The sequence below is a fragment of the Haemorhous mexicanus genome, chromosome 5 (assembly GCF_027477595.1).
Source record: "Haemorhous mexicanus isolate bHaeMex1 chromosome 5, bHaeMex1.pri, whole genome shotgun sequence".
Taxonomy (NCBI): domain Eukaryota; kingdom Metazoa; phylum Chordata; class Aves; order Passeriformes; family Fringillidae; genus Haemorhous; species Haemorhous mexicanus.
In genome coordinates, this window is record NC_082345.1 from 46,701,058 (window position 1) to 46,722,541 (window position 21,484).

Below are 21,484 nucleotides of genomic sequence, written 5' to 3' on the forward strand. Positions count from 1 at the left end.
ATTTTCTTTACAGTTCATTTAATTCCATGCACTCTCCCTTGCCCCACCTCCTTTTTCCCCACAGAATACCTATCCCAACTCGTATCCCTTCTCCTTGAAGCATTTCAGCAATGGCTTGGAATCACAGAACAAGTGGAAGTCATCTAATCCAACCCTCTCCTGACATAGATATTTGTCAAACATAATGTGAATGAATATACAGCCTTCTGTAACTTCTTATCCATAACAGTTATTTTTCTGTAAACTAGTAAAAAAAAAAAAAATGAAAGATAGGAAAACAAATGGCTACCATTCTTTGCTATATAATCTGCATTAGAATTTATCAGTATGCTAGGGGGTCATTTCTTGACCCACAGCCTCTTAGTGTTTGAAATTGAACCATTTTTAGTCTTATTTGATAGCCTATAAAGGAAAGAAATTAAACTTTTAAATTTTATCCTTTCTGCCATTATACAGATAGCTTTGGTTATTAAATTTTACTGGTACTTGTGTCTGGTCAAGCAACTTCTGTTATGGGAAATTGTCAGGTTGCTGGCATTTTAATTGAAGCAAACATTATACTTTATTCTTGTAATAATGCTGAAACTTTTAAGGTTATTTGGTTCTGGCTTGGATTTTAAAGAAACCTAAAAACTTTAAGCATATAAATCACATTAAATTTAATGAAACTTAGACATCTAGCTCCCAGAAGAACCTTTGAAATCCACGCCCATTTTTCATTTATTTTCTTTGGGGCTTTTTTTTAGCATCAACAAAGCCACCAAAGTAAACTTGCTGCTGTTTTATGAGTGGAAAATGAGAACTGAAATATACTGCTAAATATTTTTAGGGTTTTAAGTGTCTTGTCACTCATCCAATTGAACCTGAAAAGGCTTAGCTCTCAGCATGCAAGTAATCTCATTTCTTTAAAACTGCATAAATGGTGGCAATATGAGTATTCACATTACTTACATTATATCTTGGAAATACTTACTCATTCTGATTGAAATATGTTCTTCAAGATAGAAGGACAACCTTTGCCATAGGATTTTATGAAAAACTTTATTTCAACACAAAGAGTGGCATTATTTATTGTGAGACAATAACTAAAACAATAAGAATACTGTAATTGCTTAACTTGCATAGTTTCTTCTTGTTCCTCCAAGTATTGTATCAGCAGAGCAGGCAGTAGGCACTGCCTTAATAGATTTAGTAACTGGAGAACCTAATCTTAGACTATGTTCTGAAAGAGCCCCAAACATGAAGGCTTGATCTTAGCAACTGAAATAATTCATTAAAACACTGGAGGTTACAGTAAAATTCAAAATCACGTGAAATTTGGTTCCATGAAACATTTTGAGGTACTGTCCTCATTTTCTGAATCAGTAACCTGATTATTGACATACTTTTAAGTACTGTACTGCTTATATGGTTTGTTTGGTAGTAAAAAAATATACTAGGTCTGTTCTTAGTCTGCTTGCAGCAAAAACTTTGTAATCTTGCCTTTTTGAAAAGAAGTCATGACATATAAAACCACCTGTGGTAGGGCTGTGATGGCCGGCTCAGATTGTGTACTTGGCTGACTGCCTAGTCATGCAAGTGCTAAAGTCAGAGCATGGGAGGGGAGAGCCATGCATTCAAGGATAGGATTGGGACAACATCAATTTATATTATTTAACTTGCAGTGAGACTGTGAAACCATAAAGGGGTGCTGTATCGTGATAAAACACTACTATTATTATATGGTGTTAAAAGCTAGTGCTTTTGATTTTCATTAAGACAAAAACTTTGTCCATTTTTAAGACAATTTTTGGGTCTTATGAAGTATATGATAGAATCAGTATGACACTGGAAAAGGTGAAGGAGAAATCTCCCAGATCCTGGTAATCTTACATGCTTTCAGCACTGCAGTGATGCATAGAAGATTCTGGAGCCTGCAGAAGACGTACAAGCTATGAAGTGAAACTGTGAACTGTGTTTCTTTCAGGGGATATGAATGTATGATTGTTTGTATTTTCTTGGTACCATGCTTGTGTGTATCAGACAAGAGGAAAGAAAAAGAGATCTTGTGATACAATGTTTAGGGGGGAGGGAAAAGGAAGGAAGGAAAAAAGAGCTAAACAAGATATATCCAATTGGATTTGGATGTATCATTTACTTACCTTCCAGCCTCTAGGTGTACTTGCTTGTTTATCAGCACCTTTTCTAAATAGGGCTTTTTGCCTCTATTCAGTCACACTTTCATGGACAGTTGCAACAGGCTTGTCAAGAGAAACTAAACTTTGTGACCCAGTTGCTTCCAGTAAACTGGCAGCCACATCTGTCTGACTTAATCTTTCATATTTCCATGAAAATAAAAGCTGTGATCCTTCCACTAAAGTGTAACTAGTTTCATTGTATTTTTTCCCATTCTTTGTTGTTGTGTTCTGGTGTGGAGGCTGGTTTTAAGAGTTTGAAAAATCTTTTGAAACTAATTTCACTTTATCTTGGCTGTTACCTCCTACTTCTCTGAAGCCTGTATTTAGATCACTGTAAACCAAGTGGATCTGGAAATTGTAAAGAAATGGTGTATGCTATTAAATTCCTATCCCATTTCATCATCCTTTTTCATGAATGCTTCCAATAACAGACAACTGAGAGGGGTATCCTCAGGAGTAGGGAGTATTGACCTCCTAATTTTTTTTTCACTAAAAATAAGAATCTTATATACCGGATCTTTGATAGTTTCCTGCGCCATTATATCAGTTCAAGTCTCAGTGGATTATTTTAGTCTGCCTGGTTCCTTAGGTAAATCTTCAAGTTTGATTTGTGGTTATCAGTTTTCAGGATTATTCTCTTCACGTGTGTTCAACCATGCTGAGAATATATACTGAATTTTGCTGGTAAGAGCATCTTGTTATCAGCATACAGTCTTGCTCTTGATCTTTTGAAAGCAGTGGTAATAACTAAATGTTTGGAGGTCATGCTCATGAGGCAAAGGATCCATAGTTTGACTCAAACATAGGATTAATGAGAGCAGTGTTATTTTACATTTAGCATGAACTTACTTTCTCTCATAATGGAAACAGGTATGGTTCAGATTTTGGCAGGAACTTCAGACCTCTGGCAACTACATGACATTATTTCAGTCCTCAGCTATTCTGCAGAGAGATAACCAGTACATAATTCAGATGGTGCATAGATAGAGTGTTGAAAGTCCTGCAACAGATTCTCTTCAGGCATGCAATGTTTTTCTCTCATATGCTTACTCAGTCAAATGCATCTCCTCTGAGGTATGAGCAACTAGTTTTGTGTTTTGAAGATACACTCTTGCTCAAATATTTTAAATGGACATTGGGTCAACAGGCAGGAAGGAGGACTCTTGTCTCTGTGTTTTGTGTTGGTTTCTTTGCCTCCTCTATGTTTCCAGATTTTGTCAGCAGGATAACCTTGACAGAAAGCACTTGCACAGCAGTAAAAGATTTTTTTCAAGGAACTATTAATGTATATGAGGGAACATCCATCAGCTACACTATAAGTACTACTACAACCATGAACAAGAACTGCTAAGTTTTAGTTACAAGAAGGCTCCAGCCTTAACTCCTTGCTTGGATCATCCTAATCACCCAGGAGCAGAAATTATCTCTACTATAGCAGAGGAGGCATTTGGGAAACTTTAAGCTAATTTTGCACTGAAGGTTTAAAGTCACAGTTTAGGCATTCAGGCATTATTTGGTGTTAGCTGAACCTAGTTAACTCTCCCATTCAGTTCTCAATCCCTTTGCCTATTCTACCTGATATATGTAGCCTTAGAGTACTGGACAGGTTATGTATTGGGTTTTTTTTTTTTGATTCTGTAACTACCTCAAATGACCTGCATGTTCTTTACTTGGCAGCCAGTGAAATGCATCTGGTTACTGAGTTTCAGAGCTTTCTGCTCCAAAACCAGACACTAACTAGACTGATTTACAAGTTATTAAAGATATATTTCTGACTAATCTGGTTGCATTCTGTGATGGAGTAACTGCACCAGGGGCAAGGGAAGAATTCTGTCTGGTCATCTGTAAAGCCTTTGATACAGCCCCCCACTGCAATCTGGCCAGTAGATTGGAAAGATACGGATTTGATGCGTGCACTGTTAGATGGATAAGGAATTGACTGGATGGCCAGTCCAAAGGGGTATCATCAATGGCTCAATGTCCTAACAGAAACCAGTAATGAGTGTGTCCCTCAAGGGTCCATATTGGAACCAACACTTTTTAATATCTTCATCAATGACACTGACAGTGTAATTGTGTGCACCCTCAGCAAGTTTTCAGGTGACACCTGAAAGTTCAGTGATTCAGTTGAGTTGCTTGAGGGAAGGGATGCCTTCCAGAGTGACCTTGAGAGGCTTGAGGAGTGGGCCTATGTGAATCCATGAAGGTCTACAAGGCAAAGTGCAACAACCAGGTCCAGTGAAAGAAGTCTGTGTTAATGCTCTACACATGTAATCTTCTTGTATAGGTTTATGCTGTAACAAATTCTCAGTCGTAAGTGCCTCTTATATCAGCTTAAATGGTATTAGAATCAATCCTTGAAACAAGTGTCTTCCAATTCTTGGAATAAGCCAAAGATCCTCACAGATCTCATTTCAGATTCCTCTCTGACATGATTTTGGAATGCCATATGAACCCATATTCTATTTCTTCTTTGCTGAAGAGAAATAAAACTTGAAAGAGCTGGGCTGGAATTAATCTGCCTTAGCCTCATACATCTCAAAATTAAACATATTTTCTCCTTCCATAGTAAAGGGATGAAGAAATTAAATAGCTGCTCTTCATGTCGTGTATGAAAATATGTGTTTAAATACATGTCTCTAGATAGTCATGTCTACAGAACACTTCATCCCTTCTCCTTCTCAATTGACCATTGATGGAATTTGCTCCCTGTTAGTAACATGAGTTGAGATGGATGTGATAATTGTGTTACTGTAAAACAGCAGTTCCTACAGGAACATACTTTGACTGCGGGGAGGATAAATATCCAGAAATATCCTTTCTAAGTTTATCAAAGTGGATCTCAAAGTATAAGAACATATTATGAGCTTGATTGTGGTAATTTTGATATTAGAAAAATTATAGTTTATTCCACTCAAGTTCTGCCTAAATTGTGCTTGACCATTTCAGATACCTTTTGTAAAGGCTTCTGAGTTTGTCCATGCCCATTGGATTCAGCACTTTAGTGAGTGTTTGAGAGATGTTCCTTATTCCCACCTAAGAATAATTGGATACTTGCTGGTTAGTAACCAAGAAGGAGTCTGTATGGAAAGAAGGAAACAATAGCTGTACTTCTCTGAAATGTGTTCTCCACATGTGTTCTCCAAAGTTCTCTGTCTCCTCCCCTACTCTTATTGAATCCTCTACTTCCAGCTTGTTTGTCAATAAAGGAATGAAGGACAGTGCTGCATAATGTGTTCTCTCCAGTTCAGAGAAAGGTGGGGCACGAGTTGGGAGCCAGTGCTCTTTCAGTTCTAAGTTTTAGCAGTATTACTTGACCTCAGGTAAATAGAATTTATACACAGCAAAGCTGTGGTTTCACAAGCAATTTGAGCCAGTTCAAGTGGCTCAAAAGACTTCTGAAAGAAGTCTGTTCTTCTTTCCCTTTCCCTCGTCAGCACTTGTATTGGAGACCGCATAAGAAATGAGAGCATATTGACCAGTATAACGTGATTAAAAGAAACCCAAAAATTTGCAGTTGGATCAGTTCCTTGATCACTCTTGTAGCCTTGCAGCCTTAGCACAAGCTTGAAGGGAGGGAAGGCAGTACTTCTATGTTTGGTGGCAACTCTTGTTTACATAAGGCTCTCATTCAACTACTGCTTTAAGCCAGAATTCACATGGATGAGATATCTGAAGCTGTTACTTGGAGTGCATAAATTTTTTATACTCTTTTTATGAAAAATAACTTTCAAAGTAGTTCACTTTGGTGTATGGAACTGACTCATGGTTTTTACTATCTGTCTGCAAGAGTATGTATAAAAATGCCTGTTGGGTATATAAATACAAATTTTATGAATGTGGAAGGATATCTTTGTATATGTCATGTGTATTTTCAATACAATTTTACAACTCAGTCTAGCTTCCATTAAGAGCAAGATAAAAACTTACTTGTTCAAAGTTGCTTTTTAAGACTCTCTAATATTTCAGGTATTGATTCTGCAAATCATCCATATAAAATAGCTTATGCCTTACAGTCACAGTAACAGTACTTTTTTCCTTTCTTTGATATTTTATCAATAAACTGTATAAGTGTACTTATGCAGTTTTACATTAGTATTTCAACATGTTGTCTGTCTGTTTGGAAATGAATATAGAATTGAAGCTATTTGTATTAAAAACTGAGAAACTCTATTTTTTTGTCACCATATCCTTGGATAGAAGGTACAGTTGGATGCATGAGATACCTGTTGTGTAGTGGCTTGGTTTGCTTTGGTCATTTGTTTGTTTCATTAAAAGAGATAGTTTACCAGGTGAGTTTTATACTCTAATCTTCTTTTTTTCTCTTTAGGTTGCAGCAATCTATAAAGATTCAACTATTGGAAATCTTATAAATATAGTTATTGTTAAATTAATTGTAATTCACAATGAACAGGTAAGAAAAAGAAATATTTAAATATTTCATTCTTATATAAGAAAAAACCCATGAACTTACATTGTAATTACAAAGTTGGTGTTTTAGTTTAAATATAAAATATTTTTTTAAACTGCATAATTTTGTTTTAAAATAGGAAAGAATATATCAAATGCAAGATTAACTTCAAGGCCTGTATTTAATGCCTCTATTTTCCTGTCTGTATTAGTAAGTCTATTTGACCTATACTGACATAAATCAGATACTATATGACAGCTTATGGCAGAACTACCTGAAGTGTGGTTATGCTCATATAAACATGGCAGGAAAATAGCAGTTTTTATAGAGCATTTCAATGGAAGGCTTTCAGCCCTAGCAGCTGTAATATTTTAAGATTGTCAGAAGTACTTGCTTTTCAAATACATGGATTTCATATTTATTTATCATAAATGTCTTGTCATTATATTTTTCTAATATTTAACACATTGTAAATGCTCACATTGTCTAGAATAATGGGTTCTTATAACTGATGACTTGTAGCTGAATTCAGATCTGACCCTTCAAACAAATGTGCTGAGGGAATTCCTGTGTGGAGTCCTGCTGACTTTCTTTCCATGCACAAGTCATTACTTTGTAGATTAGCAGCACAAATGACAATGCAGTTAAGTGCAAGTGCATGAATATTAAAACCCTTATTTGATGTTTTTGGCCATTTCTTGCTTAGGAAGGACCAGCTATCACTTTTAATGCAGCTACCACTCTGCGTAATTTTTGCTTATGGCAGCAAGCACAAAACACTTTGGATGATACTCACCCTTCTCATCATGATACTGCTGTTCTCATCACTAGGTACAGTATCTAAAATAGCCACCATTACCCAGCTAGGTGAGACAAATGCTTCAGTTTTGTTTTTATGATATAATCTTTTAATCATTCCACTGACATTGTTCGTAGATAAGTGAATAACACTATTTTGCCCTTCCAAAACTCTGATTCTCAATATGTGAGCAATTACTCTGACATTGCTATATTGATAGATAAGCATCTGATGATCCTTCCTTTAAAGATGATAGAAATTGATTAGACCTGAAAGTGTTGCAAGGGAATTAAATCTCTAGCTTTGATACATACATATGATAGGGGAGGAGTGTTGTAAGAGTCAGCTGAAGGATGCAGTGACAGACAGCTCCTCATAGCTCTGATGTAATCAGAACTATGAAAAGCTTAAAATGGAAAGCATGTAAATATTAGCATGTTTTCTGCCTGTACACCAGTCACCTCACTGAGGGTTTTGGTGTTCATTCATTGGAATAGTCTCTTTTTCACTCTTCTTTTTCACTAATTTTTCCCTAAGTAAAGTTCCAAGTATACTGCAATTCACATGTTTTTCAGCATCTTTTCATACTTATCTAGCTTCTTCATTCTAGAGAAAGAATGTAATAAATTTTCATTCTTTGCATGCTAGATAAAAAGCAGTACTGTGGGCTTAGTCTGGTGAATTTAAATTACTTCTTTCACTAGAATGCGAATGGTTTGAATGGCCTGTAACATTAAAAATTGAGAATCAGATTTGCAATTGCTGTAACTAGTATAGCAATCGTGAAATACTTTTCAAATATTCTTTTATATACTGTAATGATTTGAAATAAATATTTTCTTTCAAGGGAAGATATCTGCAGAGCTAGAGAGAAGTGTGATACTCTTGGTGAGTTACTCTCTTTTTCATCAGTGTGATTTTATATATATGAGAATATCAGTGTGAATATTATGTTAGCAATAAGTCAGAAAATAGATACAAAATTTAAGCCACTCAGACAAAAATGATGGTTTCCCATTTCTTGTTGCTGTTCTCTCCTGGCATGTACTTGGTGCCAGGTGGTTGTTTGTTTTGTGGAAATTTGCTGCGTACTTGAGGCACAATTTTTGGCTTGAGTGCCATAGCATTCACTGTAATGCATAGCAATATGTGAAAATTCATTCCCTTAAGCTTTTATATAAGGATTCAATTTTGCAGGTTTAGCAGAGCTAGGTACAATGTGCGACCCACTACGCAGTTGTTCTGTAAGTGAAGAAAATGGGTTGAGTGCTGCTTTTACTATTGCACATGAGCTTGGACATGTGTAAGTACCTATTTCTTGGCAGGTAATTTTTTTTTTGTTGTTTTAAATTTCCTTTTAAATGTTACCAATTTTCAGCAGTGGGCTTTGCATTTCTAAAAGGGTGCAGTCTGATATGGACTTTTAGAAGAGTCACTATTTTTGCCCCTTGCAGTGGGCCTGGTTAAGAAATTGTGAGTTTTATAACTTGGTTGCTATCCTGAATTTTAGGAAAAACTGTCCAAAGAGATGAATTCTGTCCTTTTGTCATATGAACTGGTTGGGACACTGGGACATACCCTAGGTAGTGCAACATAGTCCTGTTAACTCTTAGTTTATTCTAGCCCTGTTAGGAATTTACCTTTAAGAAAAGACAATTGTTAATATAACACAGAAATATTCTTCCTTGTGTTTGATCCTTTCAGAGTACAGTAGAGTAACACAAAGAGAAATACTTTACACTGAAAAATAAGAGGAGATGACAGCATTTTATTTTATGAAGCATGCCTCATCAGTGATGGCAGAAAGGTGCTATACTCTAGCTTCATGAGCATGCCGCAGTGTAGGTAACGACGACGTTACAGAGCTCAGTAGCTAGCTTGTTCATTTTCTTGTGCCTGCAAGTCCACTTAGACACATGCTGTTTGTCTTGGTACTTGAACTGAGATAGTAACATAAGATGATGTGTTAGTTGCATTGAGTATTGTATTGATGTGCTCTGCAGTTTTTGTTTCTGAATAGTAAGAGTTATGATGTGAGTGTTGGGGTTGCATGTTGTGAACAGACCAGCCATGGCCTGTATATTCAGTTGAGGAGATGGGTTGTTCCTTTAAAGTGGCACACTCCTAAAACACTGGAATTTTTCTGGTAAGCTAAAAAATAGGTTATTTGTGAAATTCTTCCTGTATCCACCACTGTACAACTAGGAGCATTTGGATAAGGGGATAATGATGTCAGGCATTTTAAAGATACCTATTGCCAAAAGGTCAGATAGATGTATTGAGTCCCATGAAATTTTAAGGCATTTTCAAACTCAAAACTCAAGCATTTGGTGCTACAGCAAAGAGAGTTTCAGTTAATTATTGTTGAATTTGTTTTGGAGTTTATCTGTTTTGCTTTTTAGGTTTAATGTGCCTCATGATGATAGTTTTAAATGTAAAGAAGCTGGAATTAAACATCAATATCATGTGATGGCTCCAACTTTAAATTATCATACAAGTCCATGGACCTGGTCAAAATGCAGTCAAAAATACATCACTGAATTTCTTGAGTAAGTATCAATATAATGCTATGGTTTGGAGTGGGGTTTTTTTGGTTTTTTTTGGTTTTTTTTCCCCTTACCAATTACATTTATATCTGAGAAGTATTTTAAAGGTATTGCTTAAATATTGGTTTTGGATTGTTCTTTGGTTTAGCTGCTGATTTGCAGGGCCTCAGTCCTCCAGAAAAATAGATGTATTTAACTTTTTTGGTGAATTATGACTTCATTAAAGTTGCATTGAACATTTAAAGCTTAGAAGATTTTTTTTTATGTAGTGGTATTTTTTATTGAAAATTAGGATTATTTTAGTAGGTTAGAATAGGCACCCTTTATTTTCTTAAGTTTTATGTTAAAAATTAGTGATGGGTATAATTTAGGTAGCACATTTTTTTCCTTTTTTAAAAAATGAGAAAAAAACACTCCTAATTTTGTTTGGTGGATCTAAATTCAAAATACAAAAAAAAAAAAAAAAAAGAAAGGTGACCAGGTATGTTTTGTTATTCATTAATTCAAATAAAGGCAAGTAGGCATGTAAACCCATAACTCCACTGAGATAGGCATGTGTAAGTGTTGTGTGAACAGTGAGAAGGTTCCCAAATGAGCTGAGTGATTTATTCACATTTTGTTCCTGTTTTACAACAGTACTGGTTATGGTGAATGCCTCCTAGACAAACCTAGTGAAGGAACATACCATCTCTCCTCTCAGCTGCCTGGGTCAGTGTATGATGTCAACAAGCAGTGTGAGCTTACATTTGGTATTGGGTCACAAGTATGCCCTTACCTGGTGAGTGAAAACCAGACAAAGTCATGCTTAATCTGGACTAAAACATTACTGAAATTGCTGGTTTTGGAATGATTTTATCCTGAAATAAGTAAAATTTCAGGTTATATTGTTTTGAAGTGGAAGAGTTCAGTAAACAGCATTGCAATTTTGCACATGTGAGAAATCTATAGCAATAGAAAGTAGGTTGCATTCATTTTGATTGACATATCTGTGAATGTGAGAATTCTTTAAAAATATCTAAAGTTGCATATACTAAAGTTTCCTGCAACAACTTAAAGGGATTTATTTCAGCACTTCCTGCAAATGTTTTCATCATATCTTACATTAGCAGGTCTTGCTTCTCTGCTTCTTTTAATACTTTTTAGTAACTTATGACTTAAACTATCTCAAACATTTTTTCTTAATGTTTGTTCCAAATTGTAGATTCCCTCTACTTTGTCAGAGTCAAAAAATATTTTCATGCCTGACAGAGTGTATATTTTGGTATACAAATCTGAGATGTGGTAAGAAAAATTGACCAGATTAGTACTGAAACTTAAGTTGTATTTTGAAAACTTAATGTGGCCATTGCAATATGAACACAAATACAACATATTCACTGCTGACAAGATTTCATGTTGAGTTAGATTTTGGACCAATTTGTAAAATTCCTCTACAAGTATTGTCTGTCTTGTTGGAGCTGTTTAAAGAAGAGTATTTAAGTTCAGATTCAGACTGAATTAAGTGAAGCTTTTTGGTGAGGTAAAATGTTGGTTAAAAGGAGTCAGGATTTATGAGAATATTAAAGGAAAGGAAAAGGGGGCTTCAAACAATTAGGTGTTGAAGGAGACTTCAAACACCTAATAAGATGGTGTTACTGAAGACTGCTTTGTAAATTTTTTAATCCATAAGGGTTATTTGTCTGTTAAGAGTGTTTTAGCAATTTAAAAATGAGTCTTTCTGCTTCATTTTCTAGACAGTACATTTAATTCCTGTTAAATTCACTTAGAGTCTTTTTCTGGGGAATTATATGGAAAATGTGGTGTGTAGTATAAACCGTAACCTTTTACATATTTTTAAATAAAATTTTCTACTGAAGTAGAAAATGAAGTTACCTTTTGATCTGATGTGTTCAGTTTCAGATATTCCACATTCCTGCTTGGCCTTAAGCAAATTCTATTTTGGTTCTGTGAAAAATAGTAGTACAATAGCAAACACTAAGCCTGCACAGTGTGAGAAAATAAAAGTAATCGCAACTGATGTCTAAAATGATATTGCAGGTGCAACAAAAGTAATCTGGTTTTCTTTTTAGAAACAATGCAAACGCTTATGGTGCACAAGCACAGAAGGTGTTCACAAGGGTTGTCGTACTCAGCACATGCCTTTGGCTGATGGAACAGCATGTGGTGTAGGCATGGTAAGCCTTGTTTTGTTTCTCAGTTCTTTCAATTTTGGATGTAGGTAAGAAAGATCAGTGCTTGCTGTGTGGTAATACTGTGCCTATAGACTACGGATGGTGTGAAAATTGTCTACCTGACTTTACATGCAGTTTCTCTAAGTTTTGTAATCTTGTGACATAAAAACCCACAGTTTGTCTGCTCAGAGTAATTATGAAAGTGTACAGATGCCACACTGGTTAAAAATAGGTGAAAGAAGTCAGGAGAAAGTTGACATCTTTCCTTCTGTTTGAAATGTTCAGCTCATGCATATGTTGTTTTTTTCCTGATTGGTAGTGTCCAAAGTAGAATTATCTGACATATGACATCCTTAAAGTGTGTTTCCCCCAGTTCATCTTGTAGAGGCTGTTTATTGAGCCAGCACAAATTAAGTATGAGTCACTTAGGTACAGGTGTATGCTTTTTTTGAAAGAGGGAGTCTTTGGATTAGAATCTGGTCTCAGATATTTGTATCTGCATTGCATCTGTTTCAGAGAAAATATGAAAGCCTGTGTCAATGGCTCTTCACCCGCTCCAGGAAGTGCCTTAAGCACGCATAACTTGTGCTCATTTTCTGTCTTTCCTATTGTAACATCATTCAGGATACTTGGGTCTGTTCAGTGCTAGAAACAGGAGCTCTCTTCTCATTTATACCCCAAGGTGTAAGACTACCTGGCTGCTTGAAGTACAGATTGAGTGCTTTGGCAGATTAAAAAAAAAAAGAAGTGGAAACTGTGTTTCCTATATTCTGCTCATTGGTTTATTTGGTAAGGAGTTTTTGGGTGATAAGGGTGCCACTCACTGCTTCTTCATTTGCAAGTCTTTGAATGCTGATCCTGATCTGTAAAATTGGACAATATAGCCTTTCTTGTGCTGTCCATAAGGGTCAAGAGTATCTAATTAGTAGGTATAGTCAAGGCACTTACAGAGCCTCGATGGAAACAGAAGCAATGGTGGAGGCTAGTTGTATCCAGTTTCCAGTGAGGATTTGAAGCTCTTAGTTTTGGATTTGTATGTAGCTTGGGAAGTGGACAAAAATAAGGTGCTTAAGTTCTTTACTGGTCTAGTATTTGTCTTCTTCATGTCTCACTTCACCACCAGCAAAAAGAAGTGTTTTCCTACTCGTCAGGGTATTGTGAGAATAAATATTTTTGAGATTTTACATGGTCAGGTATGACAGTGATTATCTTAAGTGTGGGTGGTTTATTATGTGGAGCTGTTTTTATATAATAGTGTGCTTTGGGAGCTTCAGGGGGCAATGTGGAAGCAATGTTAATTTTTTTAAAATATTTGTATATGTTCGAAAATTTTACAAACTCTGATTTAATTTCTTTGTATAATAGGCAGGTGCATTTCACTCAGTTCTTTCTAAATTTTCCCCAATAACTCTTAAACTTAAACGATTCTGTGTTTGCTAAGACAATATTAATGAGGAATTTAAAAATAGTCTTCATGGATAACAAATGTAGTGGATAAACTGTCCCAAATGGCTTCTTTCTGTTTTGCAAGACTAGAGAATGTTACTTGAAGGCTGTACTGGAAGCTTTGCTTGATTGTAGCCTATGCATGATGTTGGTGTTAAAATGTTTAACCCATTTTTCAGTCAGTCGCTCATCAGAAAGGAAGTTCATCTTTTATGTAAACTTCATTTGTAATCTTTGGTTAAATTGACTCTAATTTGCCAACATCAGAGGATTTCTTTTATATAAGAATACAGAAACCTTTCTTTATGTAATTAGCACAGTGGAAGCATTTTTTTCTAGGAAGTAAAGAGCTAATTACAGTCATTACCTCTGAAAGATGTAAGAAAGAACAGCAGTTAATTAATCTGACAAATTGTCATCTGTTCCTGACTAAGGGACAGCTTTTCTCAAACTCAGACTGCAAGTTGCTGCTGATGTTAATGGGCAGTGACATGTTAATGGGCATAAGACATGGTGACTATTAATTGTAATTAATATTTTCCAGCAAGCTAAATTGATTTATTTTTGGCATTTATGACATTATTGCTGTGATGGATACAGAAAAGATCCATTCAAGGCATTTTTTATTTTAGTATCAACTTTTTAAGCTCAGATTTCAGATGTCATGTGTTGCATTAATGGATCTTGCTCTATGGACTGCTCTAACAGTTGGATTTAGTGAAGCATATCTGAGTCAAAAGAGCCCATCTCCAAAGAAGGAAAATTGTTAAAAACACCTGTCTTCCACAAGTGGCATTCTTAGAAAAAGTCTTTATTACTATGAAAATAACAGCTATAATACCCAATAAAGTGTGAGTGGTTTATTACTGTTTTTTTTGAGGCACTCCAATAGGTTGCCCTCTGATCCTTCCTGGATTCCTGAGGAATATAGAAATACGCCCATATTCTCTTGATTCCTTGAGCATTGGAATGGAGAGGTTGGAGGTAGCTATATGATTCTGACCCAAACTTTTCAGTGTCCTGGGGATATCCCAGTGTTCTACATAATGGTAGTTTGCTACTTAAATATTGAAAAAAAACTCTCACTGAAGTTTGGAAAAATCTCTTTAACAGCAAGAAGGAATTCACATGATACAAGTAACAGTTGGACTGGAAAGCACATGCCTTTGTGTTTTAGAGACACGTTAATCAATTCTATTCACTGTAGATATGTAATGTGTATTGAGCTAGCATCTAAAAATTTTCAGAATAGCAGTCGAATAAATTAAGATTTCATCGTAGTCCTTTTGGCTTAAAAGATAGGGATACAGGTACAAATGAGAATGGTGCAATTAATTTATTGATTACTATTAAGAATTGTTGCATAGCTTGACATAGCATTCATTACTACTTCTTCAATGTAATACATGAAATATTGAATGTGAAAGAATAAATAATTTTATGTGTATATATATATATATATATATGTAAAGTAAGTATAAAAAAATTAGATGGATTTTATCAGAGGTGGGTATAGGGGAATATGTTCACCATCTGGAAAGCAGCAGCAGATTTTTTGAACTGTAAGAACAGAGCAAAGTATGCGCCCAAACCATAAATTTTTTCTGTAAACTGGGATTTCTGTGAAATATTTTTGTATGAGCTATAATTTCAGAAAATTAGAAGTTTCAAGGGAGAAATAAAGTATGCTTTGTAGATAATGTCATTTGACTAGTAAGTGTAGACTTGTCTGAGGTAAAGACCACAGAGATAAAGACCTGAGATTCTGTGGTGACACCTTCAGTTCAACATCTTTCCAAGCTCTATTTCTTCTGCCTTGTATGCTGGTTTTACTAACTGCTCTGGTTCAGCTCCTTTTGTGTAGCTCTTCTCATCTTGGTGAGCTGTGTGGGAAGTGCTTGATTTCAGAGGAGCTCTAGTCCTGTTTTGCATGCATCTACCACTCTCCTTGATTCAGTCAAAGTTGAGCATAGCCTGTCAAGTAATGCTTTAGTAATTTCTTTCAAGGTTGCTTTCCTGGAAATTTAGAAAAAGTTCAGTTAGAGATAAATTGGAAGCTCTCAAAATCAATTCATCAAGTCATGGGTTAATCCATAGGAAAGACTCCAAGTGCTTATTATAAGAAAATTATTGATAAAAACAAATTTGAGTACCCATAGGTTTATTGATTCCAAATTGGAAGCATTTCTAGATTTTTTGACAGAAAACCAACTGTTGACCTTGACTAGAGCAGCCTCGCCACTCGCTGCAGTCGGTATGTTTGGAATTATGTGTCATACCCACTTTACATGACACATATGCTATATTTGCCATAAAAAATGTAGAAAAAATTGTTAGCAATTATATTTAAGTTTATGAAAGCTCTGTGTATCATACTATTCTCAGTGAAGCAATGATTCAAGTGAACACAGAGGAACATCTGGAACATGTCTGGTGCTGGAATTTTCTACTGTGACTTCATCATGTTGCTTCTGTAGGAATGCAGGCGAATAATGGCTGAGACAAGTTTGTTGAATAAGCTATTAAAATCCCAGATGTAAGCATATGCATTGCATTTTTATGGATCAAAATTGTACTCTCATGGCTATAAAATTTCATTTAAAAACTCTTTTCTTGAAATCTCCCTTCAAGTTATTGTAAATGTTTTTCTGGATGGACAAAGAACTTAAATGCTAGATCACTGTCTATATTAGAGTGCAATATTCATTTTGTGAAGGAGGATTTAGACTCTTCAGCCTATAGTGGAAAAAATTATTTCCTAAGATGCTAAGGACAGTTCTTGGAAAGGCAAGTTCTTAATGTTCCTCATTATGGATGGACTATGTAGAAAGTGTGCCTTTGATTGCTAGTGATTTGACATTAGCTACTAGAAGGCTTGGATGTAAAGGTACCTGAAGGCCATCTTGAACAAAAATAATGCAAGCTAACAGTAAGCACTCCAGTGAGAATTCATATGCAGTGAAATAATGGTGGCTTTCTGGTTTTAGGTTAAAGCATTGGTTTTAGCCTTAAGTGATGATCTGGCGAATTGACTGGATCATTTGCACAGTTCTATACCAAGATTTAGCTTTTGTTCTGCATTTGCTTTGGGTTTGAGAATCAACTGGATTGATCATATTCTTATGGGAAGGCATTCAGAGCTTAAAAAAATGTCTCCTATATGCAAGAGTTGGTGTGACAAGGAATTATTCAGGCAGGCAATTTTATCACAAACTTTGATTAGGAACTTAGGCAGAAGAGAGCCTGTTTCTGTGACAGATTCCTATTTTGAAAACAAAATGTTTGATAGCATGTGAACATAAGTATCAATATAACAAAAGTATATAGTAATAAGGAAAAAAATTATCTAGGAGTTATTTTAAGCAGTGATAAAACCACTGAAGAAGATTTGAATTTTGTGCCAGTCAGCTATATTCAGAAAGACTGCACACAATTTTTGTATGTTCAGAGAAGTTTGTGTCTTGATCGTTTCTGGAATAAATTTGTAATAACTCTTAATAAATTCTATGTAACATTTAAAATAATTGTAATAAATAGGAGGTTTAATACTTGTTTTATTATTTAATCTTTTGCGTATCAGAGGTTGTTTAATTGTTTTATGAGCCAGAGACTTTATTTATCAAAATCCTTCTAAAGTTTAACGTGATTTGAGGCTCTTTTTTCTTGCAGAGAGACAAAACCTAGGCTTCAGAATTAAAAAGCAATTGAGTTGATATAACCTGCTCTAGTGACTATATTTCCTGCAGGGAAAGATGGGATGAGCCATTCCCTGTCAATACAGCTAGCAGAATTGCTCCTGACAACAAACCTAATTAATGGACAATCTAATCCTGAGTCTGCATACAGGCATCTAAAATAAAGAATTCTCTTTATTATGTATGAAGACTGACCCTATGTAGTCAGTCCTGGCCAGTGTCTTGTCTCCAGATGAGGGCAATCTTTGATGCCTCAGAAGGTGTTTGAAGTCAAGGACAAAATTGACACATTTCCCACATAGAAGTCAGCAGGATATGTAATGCTGAAATTATAGTGACTTGAAAATATTCTATTTTAGTATGTAAACTATTCCACTGTGTTGTGATCAAACATACTACTTGGGATTTTCTAAAGGATACAAGTGAATTAGAATTCCAGCTGCCATAAGTCATCAGTAGGATTAGTCCTGGTAGTTCCTGTGGGTTCTTTGGAAAAAGTCACACATGCACCTATCATAAGATTCTCATTTAGACTTTTTAGTCATGTGCTTCTTGAATAATCACTGAATTGGAAACATATTTTCAGTCAGGAACAGGGATAGTCAATACTTAAAAGCAAGAGATTGATGCTTCTGGGGAAAAAAAAATAATTACTTTCTATAAACAATAAAAGTGTACAATTACGGTGTGGTAAAGTCTCATAACTGACATGACCACAACAAAATAGTCTTGCAGTCTTTGTCTTCTTAATAATGTAAATTCCAGCAGATGAAATGAAAATTCCTCCTTTATCTAATTTTTTAGTGGAAATAGGTAGTTCTTCACCAAGAATAAGATCCAAAGTAACTTAACAGGCATTGCAATGTAGTATCTTGCTCTAAGAATTATTATTTCTTTACTATTGTTTTTTTAATTTAACTGTTAATTCAATTTTATTATTAATAGCTTTGTTAAATTAGCAGTAAATTAAAAATGCATAAAATATTAATAAATTAAAATATTTTACACCTTCTGCTATAGGTATGAAATTCTGAGTTCAAGTATGACTCTATAGCATCATCTTACTTTACATAATCAAGGTCTTAAATACTTGTCTGCTTTTCCCAAACAATCCCACTAGATAGAAAGCTTTTGAGATGTTCAAAACATCCTGATTTTCTCAGTGGTTTCTTTTAAATTTTTACTTTTTGTATCAGTATGAATTCAAAATTAAACTGAAGAATCTTGTACATAAAAGACATTTGTAAACCAATTTTTGAACTTTATGCTTGAAAATGTATCAGGAATTCAAGATCTTTTAGAGATATTTGGATAAAGTGACAAGACAGAGAAGTATTCAATATCCAGTAGATTTCCTAGCTATCAAAGTACTCTGGATAGCATTTTTAAAAACATGACTGCTGGGTAAGTTATCTTAAAGGAAATTGAACATTTTAGAAAATATCCAGATAAGATAAGAGTAGTGAGCACTTAAGTTTTATTCTTTTTGTGCCTAAAATAGACCTTTTGCCTGAATTATAAATGTTATTTTGTTTGTCAACTGTGCAGCACTGTCGCCATGGAATTTGTGTGAGCAGAGAAATGGAGCTGCGCCCTGTAGATGGAGAATGGGGACCATGGGGACCTTATAGCTCGTGTTCAAGAACTTGTGGAGGTGGAATCAAGAGCACCACCAGGCTGTGCAATCGACCAGAGTATGTTTTTTTAATTGTGTTTCACATTTTTTATTATGCTTTAATTTGTTTTGCATTTACATAATGAAGAGATTAAAAAATTATGGTTTGGCTCAAAATAAAATAGAGGTATTGTGGGCTGTGCAAATCAGTTTGAAGCACCAATAAAAAATGCGTGTTTCAGCCATGTTTGGAAAGAGATAAATTTACAGACTCTAATATGCAGAGGATGTTTAGATTACTCATGTCTTTCAACAATACTATCCATTCTTGCAGATGTTTCTAAAAAATTAGTTTGGCAGGGTCTTTTTCTCTAGGTTTACTCTAACTGTTGCGGTTTCTTTAAACATAAGATGCTTTCTTTGCAGTAAGAACTGCAAAAATAAATACATGTATTCTCTACTAGTCTCTTTAGTGAAACACTTGATTTGCTTTGATTTAAGGCTTTTCCAGAACATCACCACCAGTAACAACCCACAAGAAGCAGTGGTTATAACAGAGGCATTTAAAACTTCCCTTTATAACTAGAAAATTACATTGACTGAACAATTCCATGTGGGTTTTGTTCTCTGTAATAAAAGTCAAGGAGAACTTTACCCTTAACTTGTCCAGAAGCAGAACTACAGCTTGTGCCTGAGTAGTTTCAGGGTTTTTCTAGGAAGTCATGTTATCAGTAGGATAAATGCACTTCAATCAAATGGCCCAGGTTATTTTATTTTCTCTGATGAGTAAGAGGCAGTAGACTAGGTTACCATTAGATAATGTCTCTTTCAGTCTGTGGTGATTGATAGTATCAATTTGCAGTTGATTTATTCTTTTTTTCTTCCCCAAGAACATATAAATACTGAATTATTTTGTGTCAGGGTTTATAACTGTTAAAATGTATTTTAGACTTTACAGTAAATGGGGTGTTTTCCACGATTTCCCTTTTTTATTCTTTTGATACCCAAAATAAAACCAATATTAGGAGTACAGAAAACACTGTGCTAGCTCCTAATTGTCTTCTTTCTTTGTGACTCTGTAAAGTAATAATTTCAAATTACTGAGGGATGTGCTGCTTGTGATCTCAGCTAAATTGATAAAAGCATTAAAATTATTACCCTGGGTAATGCTTTTACCCAGGGTAAATAGTTATAGCTGTAAGAGAAATAAAAATAATAGTGCATTAATAAACATCCTCAATGAGATTACCACCTCAGCAATAGTGTTTTACAGAGATTGGGTTTATTTTGGGTATAATTGAATGCACAGTAGAAGCTGAGCATGTGTAAATCAGTTCCACAACTGACAGAATGCTGTGTGAGATTTTCCTCTTTAGATCAGTGGCTGAGGCCACTTTTTGTGGAAAACAGCAATTTTTGAAAATGAGTGTGTTTTACATTTACATTTTTTTTTTAGGCCAAGAAATGAAGGAAAGTACTGTGTTGGTCGCAGGATGAAATTTCGGTCATGTAATACTGATTCATGTCCAAAAGGCAAAAAAGATTTTCGGGAGCAACAGTGCTCTGAATTTGATGGCAAACACTTTAATATCAATGGTCTTACCTCTGCTGTTCGCTGGCTTCCGAAATACAGCGGTAGTAAGTAATTACACATCATGTTTCAATTAACACAATAAAAATGTTATTTTATTTAAACTTTTGAAACAGACAAGAAACCTGTTGGATTTTCTTTCCAGTTTCTATGAAAGATCGCTGTAAACTTTTTTGCCGAGTTTCTGGAACAACTTCCTACTATCAGCTGAAGGACAGAGTTGCTGATGGTACTCCCTGTGGAGCAGAAACCAATGACCTTTGTGTTCAAGGCTTATGCAGGGTATTTAAATCTAAACTTATTAATTATTAAAATCAATTTTAACAGGTGTAAAGTAGATATTGAATATTAATACAAATCAACATTACTGAAAATATGGTGTTCTGAGTTCACTTAAGCTAATTTTATTACCTACCAAATTAAAGATCTGGAAATGGAAGCAATTAACTTAAAAACATGTATTTGAATCTGAAGACCTTGCCTCATTCAGGTTGTGGAAGAGTAAATATTGCTCAAGTGAGCAGTGAGAAACTGATCCAAAATTAGCATAAAGGGAGGAAAAAAGCACGCTGTGCAATCATGAGCATTGTATTTCTGCTTCCAAAGAAGTAAATAGTCAATAGAAAATCCAAGGTAAATGGTTTATGGAATTATTACTTTGCTGTAAAATCAGGAGGAACTGACCTTTAAGTCAATTCAGGCTCTGCTTAATAGCAGCTGTGGCATTGCCACAAGATTTTGTTGGGAGAAGCAAGGTGCTATATTTTAACCAGTTCAAGACTTTTTTGTCAAGCCTTGTTGAGGTTTTGCTGATTGCAGTGAAACTGAGCAAATTCAGAAAATATAGCAAATTTTTATATGGTTGAATAAAGAGGAAATGCCAGAGAATTGTCCTGTTTATCATAGTTCAGAAAAACCCTGGAAGTTTAAGTAAAGATGCATAAACAAAAATTGTGCCTATGTTAGTTTTACCAGCACAGTCTGTGTGCATTCTTTTGCTTCTTTTCAGTAATGACAGACTTTAAATGAATTG

At 35.0% G+C, this 21,484-nt stretch overlaps 1 protein-coding gene across 1 annotated transcript in view; it reads left to right on the forward strand.

Annotated features, from left to right (window-relative positions):
* Positions 1-21,484, forward strand: part of ADAMTS20 (ADAM metallopeptidase with thrombospondin type 1 motif 20) — an 85,258-nt gene that overhangs the window by 17,660 nt on the left and 46,114 nt on the right. Inside the window, exons 5-14 of the mRNA XM_059847061.1 lie at positions 6,508-6,591; positions 7,295-7,419; positions 8,235-8,275; positions 8,585-8,690; positions 9,790-9,936; positions 10,570-10,711; positions 12,003-12,107; positions 18,794-18,939; positions 20,317-20,498; positions 20,597-20,733. Coding sequence (XP_059703044.1) covers positions 6,508-6,591; positions 7,295-7,419; positions 8,235-8,275; positions 8,585-8,690; positions 9,790-9,936; positions 10,570-10,711; positions 12,003-12,107; positions 18,794-18,939; positions 20,317-20,498; positions 20,597-20,733 — 1,215 coding nt within the window. The remainder of the gene's footprint in view (positions 1-6,507; positions 6,592-7,294; positions 7,420-8,234; positions 8,276-8,584; positions 8,691-9,789; positions 9,937-10,569; positions 10,712-12,002; positions 12,108-18,793; positions 18,940-20,316; positions 20,499-20,596; positions 20,734-21,484) is intronic.